General features: G+C 41.3%; 2 protein-coding genes across 2 annotated transcripts in view; one reads left to right on the forward strand and one right to left on the reverse strand.

Annotated features, from left to right (window-relative positions):
- tmem184c (transmembrane protein 184C) overlaps positions 1-17,605 on the forward strand; it is a 176,018-nt gene that overhangs the window by 63,060 nt on the left and 95,353 nt on the right. The window lies entirely within an intron of this gene.
- Positions 7,304-17,605, reverse strand: part of nr3c2 (nuclear receptor subfamily 3, group C, member 2) — a 96,434-nt gene continuing 86,132 nt past the window's right edge. Inside the window, exons 8-9 of the mRNA XM_087808040.1 lie at positions 12,770-12,927; positions 7,304-11,186 (exon numbers count right to left, since the gene is read on the reverse strand). Of these exons, the coding sequence (XP_087664166.1) occupies positions 11,031-11,186; positions 12,770-12,927 (314 nt within the window). The 3' untranslated portion in view covers positions 7,304-11,030. The remainder of the gene's footprint in view (positions 11,187-12,769; positions 12,928-17,605) is intronic.

The following is a 17,605-nucleotide window of genomic DNA, read 5'->3' on the forward strand; positions in this document are numbered from 1 at the left end:
CTCCACCCGCCCTGCAGTTTTCTCTTCACCTCCCTCATCTCTGTTCCTTTTAAAACGGTTTGAACCCAATTCATCTTTAACCCTCGTTATCTGGGGTGGGAAAAAAAAAATGTGTATGTCGTATCCCTTGTGTTGTTGACCCAGAGACAAGGGTTAAGTGTTGTTACTGCCACCAGAGCTCCTTTCCAGTGTCTCCTTCACTCTACTCTCACTAAAAAAATCACCGTTTCATCGGCAAACATCATCACCGATGTAGACTCCGCCCCCTTAAACCATTTTGAAAAATATTAGTTTGTAGCAACATGTTGTATAATTGTATCCATTGTTCCCTCCATGGTTGGTTTAAATGGAGCAAAACAATTGAAAAATAAATTAAAAATAAAACATTTCCTTAAACACCTTCAAGCCATGATCTATTTAATGTGACTGAGAGATATGAACTGCCATGGTGCGTTTGGGGTCCCTCGGAAATAGATGTTACCATTTGATGGCCGATGTAAAAATAACTTAAAAAAGCATTCATCTTGGAGCTTTGAACATTTTGACATTTTTTTAAACATGAACTTCGGTCCGTGTTCCTTCCGTTCATTCTATATTCAATTTTGAAACCCATATCAAAAAACGAATTTCCGGCCATTTTTTCTAATTTTTTTTTTTAATTTTGAAACAAATATTTAAAATTATATCTTGTTATTAATCAATTCATTTTCGGAGCAAAGCCTCGAATTTCTATATTTCAATTTTTTTAATATTTACATCTTCAGTCCTCGCGGACTGATTTGTGTAGCAGGAAGTGACGTGTCGTGTGTGATGTCCATGGCTGATGACGTCATGACTCCCGTGGAGTCCGATTTATTTAGAACTTCACATCTTATTTATTTTTATTTATTACCATTGAACCAACAACATTGTTATTCTTCATATTATCATCTTTCTTCATATCAAATCTTCACACCTTCGAAATAATATTTACTGTAAACAAAAGAGACGTGTGCAACATTTCATTTTAACCTTCAGTAAATTGTTATTTTGTAAATTCTGTTGCTTTATTGTTTAAATAAATCAAAGTTGATAAGAAAAAATGATAATTCTAGATCGCTTGAAATAACTCGGTTTACCCCTTGTGGTGAGAACTAGTACTGCAATTCTTCATCTGTTCTGATCAGCAGCAACAATGAATACATTTGAGACATTGATTGTTGAGATTCATGCCGTTTAAGAAATATTTATCTTAAGGTTATAGTGATGCTATTCTGAGGAATACTTTTAAATGACTGAAATGCTAACCTAGCTTGATTGATCTGTAGAGTAGAAAAGGGAAAAAGAATTGAAAAAATCTATGTAATTAAATTGTAGCTTTAAAGCAGAAACTACTACTAAACTCTTTTTACTATAATTCTGGTTCTTTTTCCACCATAATGTGAATTAATGATTTTGTGTCGACAGTAAAGGTGGAAACACTCGCCTCATTCTGAGCTGAGCTCGCAGACTTTTCTTCCCAAATATAGTTTTTTTTTTCTCCAGTGTTTCTCCTGCTGCTTTTTACCAGTTTTTGTCTTCGTCCGTCTCACTATGACTCAAGCAGGTCTTGGTGTATCGAGCCGTGAGGGTCCTTCTGAGGAAACTTTCCTAAAAAGGTGTGTTTGTTCCTCGACTACATTTGGGTCAATGAGGCGTCAGATGTTCCTCAGATCTCCATCAATATCTCCATCAATATCTCCATCGACCCCCTGAGCAAAGAGATGGAACTTTTTATTTGTCCAAAAACTCCTCCGACTCCTCTGGGTAAATAAGGAGGTCAATTTGAGAGACGGCCTCCCCCTCATTTGTCTGGAAGCATAAAGGAGGTTTCTTAGAAGTATCTTAGAAGTATCTTAGAAGTATCTTAGAAGTAGTATGTGATGATCTGACTCGGAATTTTACGCAAAAGTACAAAAATAAATCTGATGGAGTTCAGAAAATAAGTGCAAAGTCAAAGTCCAAAGTATCCATCTATCCATTTTCTTGACCTCTTGATCCCTTATTGGGATTGCGAGGGGACTGTGGGAGGAAATTGGAGTGACCCGGAGTAAACCCACATAACAAAATAAAAATAAAATAAATTGGAAAAGGACCCATTACTTTGATCTGCCCAAGACATTCCACAATTTATAGAATATACGAGGATTATGTCCCTAATAGTGCACTTCTGCACTTACACTTAGTATTTTGAGTGAAGAAGTGCGTTCCAGTGAGCAGTGTGCGAAAATGTAGTGCGCAAAGAGCACTCAATTGGCGCACTTAACTTGTCAGAAAATTGAGTGTGGATCGATGGACGCTTTCCGCCTTTAATGGCTGCCATCTTAGTGACGTAGATGACGCTAAATGGCGAGTCTTTGGCGCAGATACTGGCATAAATGTCTTGAGAAAACACTAATTTTACCACAAAACAACACAACAACAATGCTGTGTCTCAAATCGCAAACTTCTCTTAGTATACTAGAAGTAAGTATGCATCAGGATAGTGTACATACTAACTAGTACGCAAATTCTCCCCAGATAGTATGTCTCAAATCAAACACTGCTGCTACACACTAACAGGAAATGACGCGACAGCTTCTTCTTCTACTACTATTTAACGATGGTTTCAACCAGCTCTTTGAACGCTATCGCCACCTGCTGGCAGCACGTTTTGCAAGTTTGGAAGAAGAAATAAAGAAAAAATATGAGAAGCGAGATATTTAAGCTGGTATCAGCAGCGAAGACGTCTCATCCTTCTACTGCTGCTGAAAATACACCTGTAAATATATGAATATACAGTGCCTTGCGAAAGTATTCGGCCCCCTTGAACCTTTCAACATTTCGCCACATATCAGGCTTCAAACATAAAGATATAAAATTTTAATTTTTTGTCATGAATCAACAACAAGTGGGACACAATCGTGAAGTGGAACGAAATTTATTGGATAATTTAAACTTTTTTAACAAATAAAAAACTGAAAAGTGGGGCGTGCAATATTATTCGGCCCCTTTACTTTCAGTGCAGCAAACTCACTCCAGAAGTTCAGTGAGGATCTTTGAATGATCCAATGTTGTCCTAAATGACTGATGATGATAAATAGAAGGCACCTGTGTGTAATCAAGTCTCTGTATAAATGCACCTGCTCTTTGATAGTCTCAGGGTTCTGTTTAAAGCGCAGAGAGAACCATGAAGACAAAGGAACACACCAGGCAGGTCCGAGATACTGTTGTGGAGAAGTTTAAAGCCGGATTTGGATACAAAAAGATTTCCCAAGCTTTAAACATCTCAAGGAGCACTGTGCAAGCAATTATATTGAAATGGAAGGAGTATCAGACCACTGCAAATCTACCAAGACCCAGCCGTCCCTCCAAACTTTCATCTCAAACAAGGAGAAGACTGATCAGAGATGCAGCCAAGAGGCCAATGATCACTCTGGATGAACTGCAGATAACTACAGCTGAGGTGGGAGAGTCTGTCCATAGGACAACAATCGTCGTGCACTGCACAAATCTGGCCTTTATGGAAGAGTGGCAAGAAGAAAGCCATTTCTCAAAGATATCCATAAAAAGTCTCGTTTAAAGTTTGCCACAAGCCACCTGGGAGACACACCAAACATGTGGAAGAAGGTGCTCTGGTCAGATGAAACCAAAATCGAACTTTTTGGCCACAATGCAAAACGATATGTTTGGCGTAAAAGCAACACAGCTCATCACCCTGAACACACCATCCCCACTGTCAAACATGGTGGTGGCAGCATCATGGTTTGGGCCTGCTTTTCTTCAGCAGGGACAGGGAAGATGGCTAAAATTGATGGGAAGATGGATGGAGCCAAATACAGGACCATTCTGGAAGAAAACCTGTTGGAGTCTGCAAAAGATCTGAGACTGGGACGGAGATCTTCCAACAGGACAATGATCCAAAACATAAAGCCAAATCTACAATGGAATGGTTCACAAATAGACGTATCCAGGTGTTAGAATGGCCAAGTCAAAGTCCAGACCTGAATCCAATCGAGAATCTGTGGAAAGAGCTGAAGACTGCTGTTCACAAACGCTCTCCATCCAACCTCACTGAGCTCGAGCTGTTTTGCAAGGAAGAATGGGCAAGAATTCCAGTCTCTCGATGTGCAAAACTGATAGAGACATACCCCAAGCGACTTGCAGCTGTAATTGCAGCAAAAGGTGGCGCTACAAAGTATTGGCGCAAGGGGGCCAAATAATATTGCACGCCCCACTTTTCAGTTTTTTATTTCTTAAAAAAGTTTAAATTATCCAATAAATTTCGTTCCACTTCATGATTGTGTCCCACTTGTTGTTGATTCATGACAAAAAATTAAAATTTTATATCTTTATGTTTGAAGCCTGAAATGTGGCGAAATGTTGAAAGGTTCAAGGGGGCCGAATACTTTCGCAAGGCACTGTATATGCATATATATATATATATATATACAGTATATATATATGACGTAACTTCTGTTTAAAACGTCATTAAGATGGAGCCGTTTAGGGTGGTTAGTGTCCATCGAACCATACTCTGTTTTGTGGTTCGTGTTAGTACGCCAATTTAGTGCACTAAATTTCGCATACTAAGAATTGATATGCACTTACGCACTAAAAATACTAACTTTGAGTACACAAGTATGCGATTTGAGACATAGCACAACAGTGGTAACACAATAAAACACAACCTAATAACTTGTTTCAATTGGTGAAAAGTGCTGTCAAGTGTCGACAATAGTGTTCCAACTTCTAATTGCAATCATCATGAAAAAGTAGTAGAAGAAGGAACCTGTCGAGTCATTTCCGGTAAGTGTGTAGCGAAAGTGTTTGATTTGAGACAGTACTAGTAATGAAAATGTGCACACTGACCACGCACGTGCACTTTCTTAATGTTTACCATAAAGAAGTGCACTCGGAGAAGTGCCCGATTTGGGACACAGCCCATGAGTTTACCCTTATGATGGCGGGACAATAGGAACGTAGCTTCATGCTAGCATCGCTGGCTCTTTTTAAAAAAAAAAGTCCTTTTTTTTTCTTCCATCACTTCTTCACCGATCAACCCGACGAGGAAACGCCTATTAATGTCCACCGTGGACGTATGGTGTCTGACTGACCGTCGCCCGAGAGAAGTGTGTGTGAGTGTGTGTTTGGACAAAGGCTGGACATTGAGGAGATAGTAGTGAATGTGAAGGAAGAGGACGGGGGGACGAGGACGGACGAGGATGGGGGGATGAGGACGGACGAGGACGGGGGGACGAGCCGCCATGTGGGCACAGCCGTGAAATCGGTCTGATCCAATAGATTCTGGCACGACGACGAGTGGAAGGAATTGGAAATCTGGGGGAGATTTGGAGAGCGCTGAGGATTTGGAGACAGAAAGAGCACGATTAGAGGAGAAGTTTAAAAAAAAGAAAGTCTGCTGAAGGTTCTCAGACGCGCCAACGAGGTTAATGGTGATCTTTCCTCGGATTCTGTCCTTCGTTTCTCACCCCTTTTCTTTCAGGAGCCGCAGACGTCTTCGTCTGGTTTCAAACTTGCTTGTTATCTTCATCAAAACGGTCTCTTTTTTTGCATCTTTACTTTTCTTTCGCTTCCTAGAAACGACCTCAATCTCCTGCAGATAATGGTTCCCAGGTTTGTCACTTCCTGCTTCGTCTCACTGGAGGATCCTAGGAATCGTAGCCGTATGCTAGCGAAGGTGGTTAGCATCCCGCCTTCTGCCTCAGGACACGTTGATGCTAACGACCTTCGCTAGCATAGCTCATGGGTTTTAGCCGGTGAAGAGTCGACTACTGGTGCCGTGTCTCAAAATTCCCCCTTTCTCCAAGTTCACTGGTTTAAAGTGCACTTCAAGACAGTGTACGTACTTGCCCCAAGTTGTCTTTCTTAAATCAAACTCTGTCGCTACACACTGACTCGACAGCTTCTTCTTCTACTACTATTTAACGCTGAAACTGGAAGTTAGAACACTAACGCCGACACTTGACAGTGATTTTCACCAATTGAAACAAGTTATTAAATTGTGTGTTCATTGTGTTTTCTCAAGATATTTACACCGGTAAATGAGTCGTGAGTGACGTAGCTTCCGTTTAGCGTCATCTACGTCGCTAAGATGGCGGCCGTTGAGGGTGGAAAGTGTGCATCGATCCACACTCAATGTTCTCGTTGTTCGAGTGCGCCATTTGAGTGCTCATTTCTGCACACTGCACAGCGGGACGCACCTGTGCACTCAAAATATTAAGTGTAAATGCATTTATTTGTATTTGGGACACACCCGCAGGTCTATCAAGTTTGCGTGAACCTAACAAGAAAGCCAGGAACCGTACAAATTGGGATTAACCGTCATGGTGGAGAAAAGAGCTGAGCCAAAAGGTAAATCTCTCCATCCATGTTCCTACCTTTTTTTTCCTATGGTCAACAACTTTGTGACCTTGAAGAACAAGATGGTGGAAACAAGCGACGCAAATGACTTTTCCTGGTCAGAACCCTTGGACTCCGAAGTATAAACAGAACTACACAGAGGTTCTGGAACCTTTTTCAGGAAGTCTCCTGGAGAGTCTCCCTCCAGAGGTCTTAGCCGAGTGGGAGGAGACTTCGGGACAGACCCAAGGTCATGTCGGAGAAAATATGACCGGTGCTGTGTCTCAAATCGCATACTTCTCTAAGTATACTAGGAGTTAGTATGCATCAGGATAGTGTACATACTAACTAGTACGCAAATTCTCCACAGATAGTACGTCTCAAATCAAACACTGCTGCTACACACTAACAGGAAATGACGCGACAGTTTCTTCTTCTACTTCTATTTAACGATGGTTGCAACCAGCTGTTTGAACGCTATCGCCACCTGCTGGCAGCACGTTTTACAAGTTTGGAAAAAAAAAAAAGGAAAAATATGAGAATCTAAATATTCGCGAGATATTTAAGCTGGTATCAGCACCGAAGACGTGTTTATCCTCCTACTGCTGCTGAAAATACACCTGTAAGTATATGAATATATATGTATATATATATGACGCAACTTCCGTTTGAAACGTCACTAAGATGGAGCCGTTTAGTGTAGATAGTGTCCATCGAACCATACTCAGTTTTGTGGTCGTTTTAGTGACAATTTAGTGTGCATGGCGCACTCAATTTCGCATACTAAGAATTGAGACGCACTTACGCACTAAAAATACTAACTTTGAGTACGCAAGTATGCGATTTGAGACACAGCACGGGACTAAGAAAAGTCAAAGGGATGGACTAGACAGGGAATAAAAGATTAGGTTTCATTAAAAAACAAGACGAGACTTTATGTAACTTTGTTAGTTTGACAGTTTTTATTAGAATCTTGCATTTCTGCGACACAGGTATGGCAATAATCTGCATCACGACATAACAGCAGTAGTTGGCTTCAGAAATCTGTGGCTTGTGTCGAAGGGCGTCTACTGCATCTTGCTGGGTAGAAGCTGAGAAACCGCTATACAAAGCATTTATTTAAAAAAAAAAAACCAACAAAAGAAACATTAGTACGTGTACAGTTAACATGTCTGTGGGGATATGGCTTAAGTCTCTCTGAACCCGAGTCCTTCCTCGGAACACGACCACGTGAAGCGCATACGGTGACGGTGAGAGTTAATTTGAAAGCCGACAGCTTCCGAGATAAGAGTGAGGGATTATTAAACGCGTCGACATCTCCGGTGATTAATGAGCATTAAATAAATACGTTGTTAATTTAAACAGCGGAATTGCTTTTTGCCTTCGTGCCTAGAGTGGGTTTCGTCGGAGACCTTTCCTCGCCGCCGGGACTCGGGTCCCGTTTTCTCGCCGGTTCGACGTTCGCGGCGATCGTGACTTTCAGCAAAGGTTCCGGGTTCGACGAGAAAGTGCTTCGATTAATGAACGGTCAGGAACGGTTTTGAAAAGACGTCTCTGGACGGACGTGACCTCGACTGTGGTACTCAAGACGTGACTCCGGCGTCTCAAGCGAACTCTCCATTTGACTTACGGTGACGATAAATGGCGTCGTGTATGGATCTATCTGATCGCTGCTTTAAAACTTTCTTAATTCTATTCCAACCACCATCGTCATGATCTCGACCTCTCAGATCTCAAGAAACCTTTACCGAAAGTTCCCCTGAAGTTGATTATTTTTTTACCCACAAAATTGACGAGTAAAAACATATTTGTATCGATTTCATTCCGGAGTTTTGACGGACAGAAGACGAGCACGAGTTACCGTAAGATTGTAGTTTGTAGTGATTGATCTGGTGAAGCTTCATGAAGCAGTGTCATGTTGTTTAGAGGTCAGTAGGTGGCGCCATCAGTTTAAAAAATGATGTTTCATTAGAACAGTTGTTCAAAACAAAGGAAAATAGTGCAGAGGCCGCCATCTAGTGGACTCTGTAAATAATGACACTGCTTCATGAAGCTTCATAAAACAGTGTCATGTTGTTCAGAGGTCAGTAGGTGGCACCATCAGTTTAGAAATGATGTTTCATTAGGACAATTGTTCAAAACAAAGGGAAAATAGTGCAGAGACCGCCATCTAGTGGACTCTGAACATAATGACACTGCTTCATGAAGCTTCATGAAACAGTGTCATGTTGTTTAGAGGTCAGTAGGTGGCGCCATCAGTTTAGAAACAATGTTTCATTAGAGCAGTTGTTCAAAACAAAGGGAAAATAGTGCAGAGACCGCCATCTAGTGTACTCTGAACATAATGACACTGCTTCATGAAGCTTCATGAAACTGTCATGTTGTTTAGAGGTCAGTAGGTGGCGCCATCAGTTTAGAAACGATGTTTCATTAGAGCAGTTGTTCAAAACAAAGGGAAAATAGTGCAGAGACTAGTCCATCTAGTGGACTCTGAAGATAATGACACTGCTTCATGAAGCTTCATCAGAACCATCAGTACATAAAGGACTAAGTTTTCTTGGCTTCAAGGCTTTAAAAAAAAAAACTATTCAATATAAATCCAGAACCGTCGTCTCATAAAAACGACTCGTGTTGGTTTGTGTTGTTGGACAAAACTCGACCTCCCGTCGTATTACAAACTCTTTCCAGCATCTCTTCAAACTTCACGTATTAAAATATATCTTTTCCAAGCCTTTGAAAGTTCAATTTTTTAAAACTAACACAAAAGAGCTGTTGACGGGAAACGAGTCCCTTCGAAACCAAGCGTACGAAAACGAAAAGCACTACCACAAATAATCATGAATCCTAAAAACTTCTACTCTGGAACATTCAGGTAGTAATTTCTCTCTCGTGTACATTCAGTTCTGGCTCTCTAGCGCCCCCTTATCTGGTCCTGCCAACATGGAACAGTGGGAATTCTTTTTTTTTTGTTTTAAATATTCCAAGATGGTTAAAGTAGAAATGCTTTCAACTACACTCGACATAAAGACTCAACATATTATGTACAATATATACTGTAAAATTAAAAATCCGGTGAGATAAAAAAGGCACAAGTTTCCCTTTTTTTTTTTTCTTTTTTTTTCTTTAAATTACAATGTAAACATCCCATCCAAAAAAAGCATGCATCACCGTCCCGATACAAAAAGGATAGATTTTTTTTCTTTTGTACTTAAATAGTTTTCCAGCAAAATATAATTCTCTCAAAAATACTTTCCCGATCTTCCTATGGACCTTTTTATTCCTCTAAAAAGTGGGATGAAATAAAGAATAACGTAAGAGAAAAAGGTCTCCGACCTCCTGCAGTAGCTGCTTCTTCACTTCTTCACATTGTTTTTGTCAAATCTCACAACATTTTTTTCCACTGAGCTGAGAAACAAAATAACCTCACACTCACAACTCAACGAAAAAAAGAAAGAAAATAAAACATTTTAGCATCGTAGTCCTTTCCATGACAAGTCTGGAATCATCTGGGATCTTGGGGTCCAAATCTTTTTGGCCCCCGAATCAAACGATCGTTCGTGGAAAAAAAAAAATCTGTACAACAACAGCTGAAAGTGTGAAGAGAAGTCGTTAACACCTGTACACGTTAGCTTGGTTAGCTTAAGCAGAGTAGCGCCTTTGTTTTTCTTCCGGATAATATCAAGAGTAAGTGAAGTGCGGATCGGTACAAAAATGTTTGTTTTTTTTATACACAAGTGTTTTTGCCGAGAAAAGAAGCACCCTAGTCGTGTTACGTGGTTAAAGGCCCCGCGTTACGCCCGATCCCAGCGAACTACGAATCGATAAGAAAGTCGTTATCGCGTCTAATGAGATGTGAGAAGTTCCGATGAACTGGACGAGCCAGCTGTAACCGTAGTGGAGCTAAGAGCTTACTTTCTTTTTTTTAAGAGCCGTTGAGCTAAGAAGCTACGCGAAAAAGTCGTTGTTAGCTAGCTTATCCGCCACGGTCGTGGACGAGCGTAATGTTGGACCTTTTAAGTTTCGAGGAGCAGATGGATGTTACGGGGGTCCCTCAGATATATCCAATTCACGACACGATAGCTTAGCACGCTAGCTTGTTAAGCTCTTTGCATAAAAAGTGCCTTTCGGTGTCGATGACCCTCCCTGACCAATGTTGTGATGGCGCGAGTTTTTAGCCCTTTTCACTTCCTCCAGCGACGTCGTGGTTCGTCCAGTAGCGTCGCGAAGCTAAATCTAAAAAGTAAGCTTTTTATTTTTTTTTTTCAACGTTCTAAGTGCTTTTCTTGGTGTCTGCATAAGCTGGAGTTAATAGTGGAATCTCATGTGTGTGTGCAACTGCTTGAAGGCGTGTGTGTGTGTGTGTGTGTGTGTGTGTGTGAGTTAAACTAGGCTAAAACATCTATGGCTTCAACTCCATATAAAACACTGTCTTTGGGGTTGTGACGGTGAAGGTGGGCCGGGGGGGGGGGGGAGGGGTTACTTCAAAATGCGTCGTCCACAAGTCCCTATTGTCCTTGATGCATGTCCCTGACCGGGGTCGGCGAGGTCGAAAACCCGTTTTTTTTTTCAACGGCTAGGCAGCGGACTCCTGGTGAACTGGCGCCCTCGTGTGGCGGTGAGTGCACAGTTTCTGCGTCCCCTCGGGGTCCTTACGGCAGCGGGTCCCGCGGTCATTTCTTGTGAAAGTAGATGGTGTGAGTGAGTCCCGACTCCACCTTTGGTATCTGGTCGCTGATGATCTCCACCAACATTTCGGGGAAGTCCACCTTGAGGGCCCGGGACTCCCGGAAAGTGTAGAAGCAGAAGTCCAGTAGATTCCCGACCAGCTGCGCAGACACAGGAAAAAAACAAAACATGTTGGTCGTATTCTAACGAGTATTCTCACTCACTTCCTGTTTCCTGTGCCGGGGAGTCGGACCGTAGAGTCGGAGTGGTTTATGTAAAACATCGGACGGATCGCGATGTTTATCCCGCTCGCTAATCTTCTGTCCTTTTAATCCATTACTGCAGCTTATTTGCTTTATTCGGGGTCAAATCCCTTTTTAAATGAAAACTGGTCCTTTTTGGCAGAGACTCCTCTGTCATCTGGGTCAGCGAGAGCTCAGCCTTCTGACCTCGCCGCCACCTTCTCTCGCCCTCGCTCCGCCACATGGTGGCGCCGAGCTTAAAAACGGGTGGTCACCGCGACGGTTCCACCAAAATTCATATTTCGACGAAGCGTTGGGATTATTTTCAGAGGAATCTCTTCCTTTTTAGAGTTATAGACAAAGAATTTGTTCATTTTAATGTAGCGACTTCAACTCAGTTGTGCAAAAATACACACTTAAAAACATCCAAATACCTCCATATTGTCTGTGACTTTCCTCTAGTATTAAAGTATTACATTTTAAAGTAAAAAACTTAAATACGTCTATATATTTAAAGTTCTACTAAAGTGTTGATGTAAGTGTGTCTTAAATAGATGTCGGACTCTATTGTATCATCAGTGTCTGTTTGTTAAAAAAAACTCTCTTTTCATAGAAATATTTACGTTAGAAAATGATCTTAAGCCCCGCCCACTGAAAACACTTGTTTTTTTCTGGAGATTAAATCTTGTTTACCATAACCACACCCACTCTGCTGTGATTGGTCGAACGTCAAGGTTTGTCCCTGTGTTCCATCAATCCAGGAAGTCTCCAGCTCCAAGGGACTCGTTATATAAACAAAAGCAGGGCATTATAGCCTTATAATGGACTCTGCTCTCGTAACCTCTTGTTCGCCCAGATTTTGGACAAACTTAGTAAAGTAATACGTTTAAAAACATGGTCATGATGAAGGACATCTTGTAGAGGAAGACTTTGACATTTGAAACATGAGAGTGAGGAGAGATGGAGTTTCATTCGTTGCCCAGTTTTTACTTTCCAAAGCTCCAGTTCCAACTAAGGGTTTACACTAATGGCCTTTGATCTTAAATACAAATAAACTTAAAATAAAGACTTGTGTAATGTTTCGTAACAATTCCTCATGTCGAGGCTTCAATACAAGATGGACGTTACAGACGAGCAGTATGGAGGTATTTGGATGTTTTTAAGTGTCTTTTTAGAAGAAGAAGAAGAAGACGACTGAGCTCCAGTCGCTACATTAAAATGAACAAACTATTTGGTCTATAACTCCTAAAAGAAACAGTTTATTCTGAAAATAATCCCAACTCTTAGTCGACATGAGGGTGAGTAGCAACTGAGTGAGTAGTAACTATGACTTTAAGTCTTTATTATGATTCTCGTGAAACAAGAGACCAGTTTGAAAGAAAGAAAAATCCTAATCGTGAGCCTCGTTGACGCTTCATTATCCGAACCGAGCCACGATGCTGTCGCCTGCGATCAGATCGCTGACCCCCTCGAGGACCGCAGTGGTCCGAGTCTGAACTCACGTCGTGCATGGCGTCCAGCAGTTTGGTGAGCTGGAAGAAACGCTGCCAGGTTTGGCCCGAGTTGTTGGTGGCTCTTCCCACCGAGCGCCGCAGCTCCTTGATGTAGTTCACCCTCATCTCCTCGAAGGCCCCCTGGTTCTTCAGACCCTCTTTAGGAACTGGAAGGGGAAAAAAAAATGGAGGATTACAAAATGATCTCGGCTGAAGTGGCCCCGCGGGGCGCGGAAATCTTTTCTTCTCCAGCTTGACTTCAGCTGCGTCTGAGACGATGAAGCACCTGATGATAAGGAGCCGCTGTGTGATAAAACATGGCGTCCATTTTTCCCTTTTGATCGTCATCGAACCAAAGACGTCATTTGAAGAGTCATAATAATAATAATCACAGTAATTATTCAACCACACCGGCTACAGTTGTGGAGCCAAATGACCCCGATTCGACATGTTTAACTTTTTAGACGCATCACGGTCTATTTTTAGAACGTGCCTGTGGGCGCCATCAGTGGTCATGGCGGGCGTCCATCTGCCCGCGGGCGCAGCACCGCCGACCCCTGGTTTAAACATTCATGAGAAAAATAGATGATTATATCAACTGCTTTTCTTCAATTTCTTGTTGATTTGTCAAGTCTGGTTTGAACGAATATAAAGAAACCTCGTGAGAATTCCATGCAAGACATGATACGCACGACTTCTCGCTGCGTTTGCCACTAAACCTCGACCCAAAATCGACGAAAACCTGTTCAAACCTGATCTACTTTTGTATTTTGCCAAACGCTGATAGAAATCGGACCTGGTGGAAGCGGCGCCGCCTTGTTTGACCCATTAAAAAAAAAAAGCTTTTATAACACGTTGATCAGTGCTGAGCTTGTGTTTGGCTGACTTTCATGTAGGTCACTTATATCAGTGGTGATGGTTCTGATGAAGCTTCATGGAGCAGTGTCATCATTTTCAGAGTCCACTAGATGGCAGTCTCTGCACTATTTTCCTTTTGTTTTAAACACCTGTTCTAATGAAACTTAATTTTTTAACTGATGGCGCCACCTACTGACCTCTGAACAACAGGACACTGTTTCATGAAGCTTCACCACTAGATTGTAGCGTGAATTGAACATGTTGGACTCTTGTATCATCATGTGTCAGTTTGTACAAAACTCTTTTTTTCATTGAAATTTTTACATTGTGCTTAAGCTCCACCCACTAAACACGGAGATTAAATCTTGTTTACCATAATCACGCCCACTCTGGTGTGATTGGTCAAGCATCGAGGTCTGTCACCGCGCATCATCTATCCAGTAAGTCTCCACCTCCAAGGGACTCGTAGCATAAACAAAGCGAGGCGTGATTACAGGTTGCTGGAGGAGGAGTGAAGCCATTATTACGTCATAATGGACTTCGCTCTCGTAACCTCTTGTTCGCCCCGATTTCAAACGGGGGAGAACTTTATAAAGAAATAAGTTCAAAATATGGTCATGATGAGAGACTTACTGTATCTTGGAGAGGAAGACTTGAACATTAGAAACATGCGAGTCAGTTGGGTTTTAAATTAAGATAAGATAATAGGATTCTTAACATGGACTTTCACTTTTATACTTTGGTGGCAACTTTTTCATTATGTATTAGTATATGTTTTGAATGTATTTATGGATGTTTGTATAGATGGATAAGTTATCGCTGCTGGACAACAGTTTTTCTCCTTCAGGGATCAATAAGATATTTATCCATTTATCCATCCATCCATCCATCCATCCATCCATCCATCCATATGTTGCTCTAAGAAATGTAGAAAACAGCTCCTGATGCTTCAACAAATAAAATATTCTTCCTTAACAGTGATAATCAAACATTTTCAATGGTTTCCTTCAGGTCATCAATCTCTTCCATCAGCACATCCGTCGCTTAAGAACGATTAGAGGTCCAATGAATATAAACATTTCCCAGATACACCTGAAATAACCGGGAAATTGAGGAATTGATATTCCATCGGTAAAGTGATATGGTTGCCGTGGAAACCAAACCACGGACCCCCTGATTCCGCGTCTCACCGATTCTTCACAAAATGACTTTAAATCTGCTTTTCATGATCCTATAATTCAGACGCACAACCGTTTGTTCCTCGACAAACGGTGAGTCCGACGGGACAAAAGCTGCTGCAGCGACAGAAGGACGGTCCACACCTTCAGCGAGTCTTAGTCGAACCCTGCAGTGACGCACCTGGCTCGCTCTCGCTCACGTTTAAAGTGGCCCCTCTTTAGATTCCCCTCGTCGTCCCCCCACTGTGTCCAACCGTTCCATCCTCTCTCTTTGAAACCACCCGTCCAGCTGATTCAACAGGTGTTCATAGGTTTGTGTTAATAAACACGCGTCTGTTTATGTTGCAGTTGGAATTTCAATTATTTGTTCTTGTTTTTGTGACTCGTGGTAATAGATCCTCACGTGGATGGAGGTGTGATTCATACTCGAATATAAACATTTGTGTGTGTGTGTGTGTGTGTGTGTGTGTGTGTGTGTGTGTGTGTGTGTGTGTGTGTGTGTGTGTGTGTGTGTGTGTGTGTGTGTGTGTCTATATATGCTTTTTTCAATTAAGATAAACTCGAAAAATACTTAATTGAACAAAACATTTGACTCAATTATTTTTGAATACTGTGTATTTACTATTCTCTGTTGTACTTTCTTCTCCATTTTAAAAATAGATTTTTTAATTTAACTGTTTAATTAGAATTATTTTGTTGCACCTTTTTTTTTTTTCTCTTGCCGTTTATTTAAAAGTTTTAATCTCGGGGCAAAAAATATGTTTTTTGTTTCATCTTACTAAATAAATATACTTTTATTTGTGTTCCATCTTAATAAGCACATGAAATAATGCTGGATCACTGATAGAAGGTCTGACCATGAATAGATCTGAAAGTAAGAACCAGAATTTTAAAATTGATCCTGAAAGAAACTGGCAGCCAGTGAAGAGTTTTAAGGATCGGAGAAATGTGAGTTCTTCTACTGGAGCGGGTCAGAATTCTCACTGCAGAGTTTTGCGAGACAGATCCTTCTTGTTTAGACACCAAAATAAACTGTTGCAGATCAGATCACCGATTTAAGGTCTGACCATGAATAGATCTGAAAGTAAGAACCAGAAATTTAAAACTAATCCTGAAAGAAACTGGGTTTTAAGGATCGGAGAAATGCGAGTTCTTCTACTAGAGCAGGTCAAAATTCTCGCTGCAGAGTTTTGTAATAAGTCAATATATTATAATTTTTTTACAAGTTCATTTCTGCATTCATTTATTTCAGTTTTAAGGGCCCACAACCCCGAGCAGATGAGTCACGATGACCTGAAGCAGCAAGATCTTTGTAAGATTCAATCCAGATCAGGAAAAAAAAAAAATGGTAATATCGGTTTTAAGTTCGTCCAAAACCAACACACTACTTGGACAAACATTAGAAACACATAAAACTTCGGCTCTGCTGCCAATCAATGGAGAGATTCGCTGGCAGCGCTTCTTACTCGGCGTGTGGATTAAGGCCAGTGTGAACCCTGCGTCAGATGTCCCGCCACGAATGGAGGCTTTTGTTTGCAGACGCCGGGAAGTTTTTTCTTGAACAACAGCTGCGAGTTGTTGAAATGTCCGCAGCTAGTTTTGCTTCAGGCTATTAGTTCACTGTGTCAAGGTGTAGTAGGTAGTTACAAGTTTGACCAGGGGGCCAAAATATGTTAGCACTGTCAGGACAAACCTATTGTACAGTATATGTAAAAAGGAACAACAACAGGAAGCATATATTTGATCAGTGTCTTAGCTTTGCTTAGCTTAAGCAACTTTATATCTTACGATTTCAAAATGAATCTACACTGAGTTCTGAGCCAGCGTAGGCGCCTAGAGTTACGCCTTCACTTCAGGAAAGTCACCAGTGCTGATTAGTAGCTAGATAGAAGATGTGAAATACTGTGCACATGTTTTTTTCTCGCTGTGATTCAAGCATTTGTAAACTTAAGAAAATATAGTTGTAATTGTTTTACGGCTACGGGTCAATTACAAATGTGTGCCTTGTCGTTTATGGGTACAAATATGTAGTTATGTGCATTTGAAGTACGGGTACAGATCTCAGGCTACGAGTGTGTGGAATAAATGCACCTATTTTAGCACGAGGTTGTGTTTAGTAACTTGTACTCGTACACTAAAGTATAGTCAACGTTTTTTTTGTCTTCAATTACGCATGCATTAATAGTACGAGTACCGTATTTTCCGCACTATAAGGCGCACTTGAAAGCCTTTAAATTTCTCAAAAAAACGACAGTGCGCCTTATAATCCGGAGCGCCTTATATATGAACATTACTTAAATTGGTGACTTGTTTACAAACACTTTCATGACTCTGCGCCGACTGAGCCGACAGGCCGTGGGCGGGATTACGTCATTGCGTCATCACGGGGTGAGATTAACGACGCACGTCACATCATGGCGGACGTCTATGGAGTAAGATTACTGCCACTGTTTTAAGCGAGTGTGTCTTGGTTGTTATACACTCAAAATCACTCTGCTGCGCATTCAACCAGTCGTACATGTGCGTTCAACATGTCATACACGTGCGCTCTAGCTGTCATACATGCGCTCAACTTCACTGCTGCGCACTCAACATTCGTCTGCTCACAACAACAGTCCCGCTCGCTGCTGCTTGAAGCCTTTTAAACATCATTTGAACATCGTTACCATGGGAGTGAACGGAGTTGTCAGAACGCTTAATAAAGTTTGACTTTATCTGACTGTTTTGTTGACATTCCCTTTAGCACAGCTTTATCTAGTGGATGCATAACGCAACCACAGACAAACGTTTGACTGTATCTGTTATTCTA

Source organism: Callionymus lyra, chromosome 1, assembly GCF_982586985.1.
Source record: "Callionymus lyra chromosome 1, fCalLyr1.hap1.1, whole genome shotgun sequence".
In the NCBI taxonomy this organism is placed as follows: domain Eukaryota; kingdom Metazoa; phylum Chordata; class Actinopteri; order Syngnathiformes; family Callionymidae; genus Callionymus; species Callionymus lyra.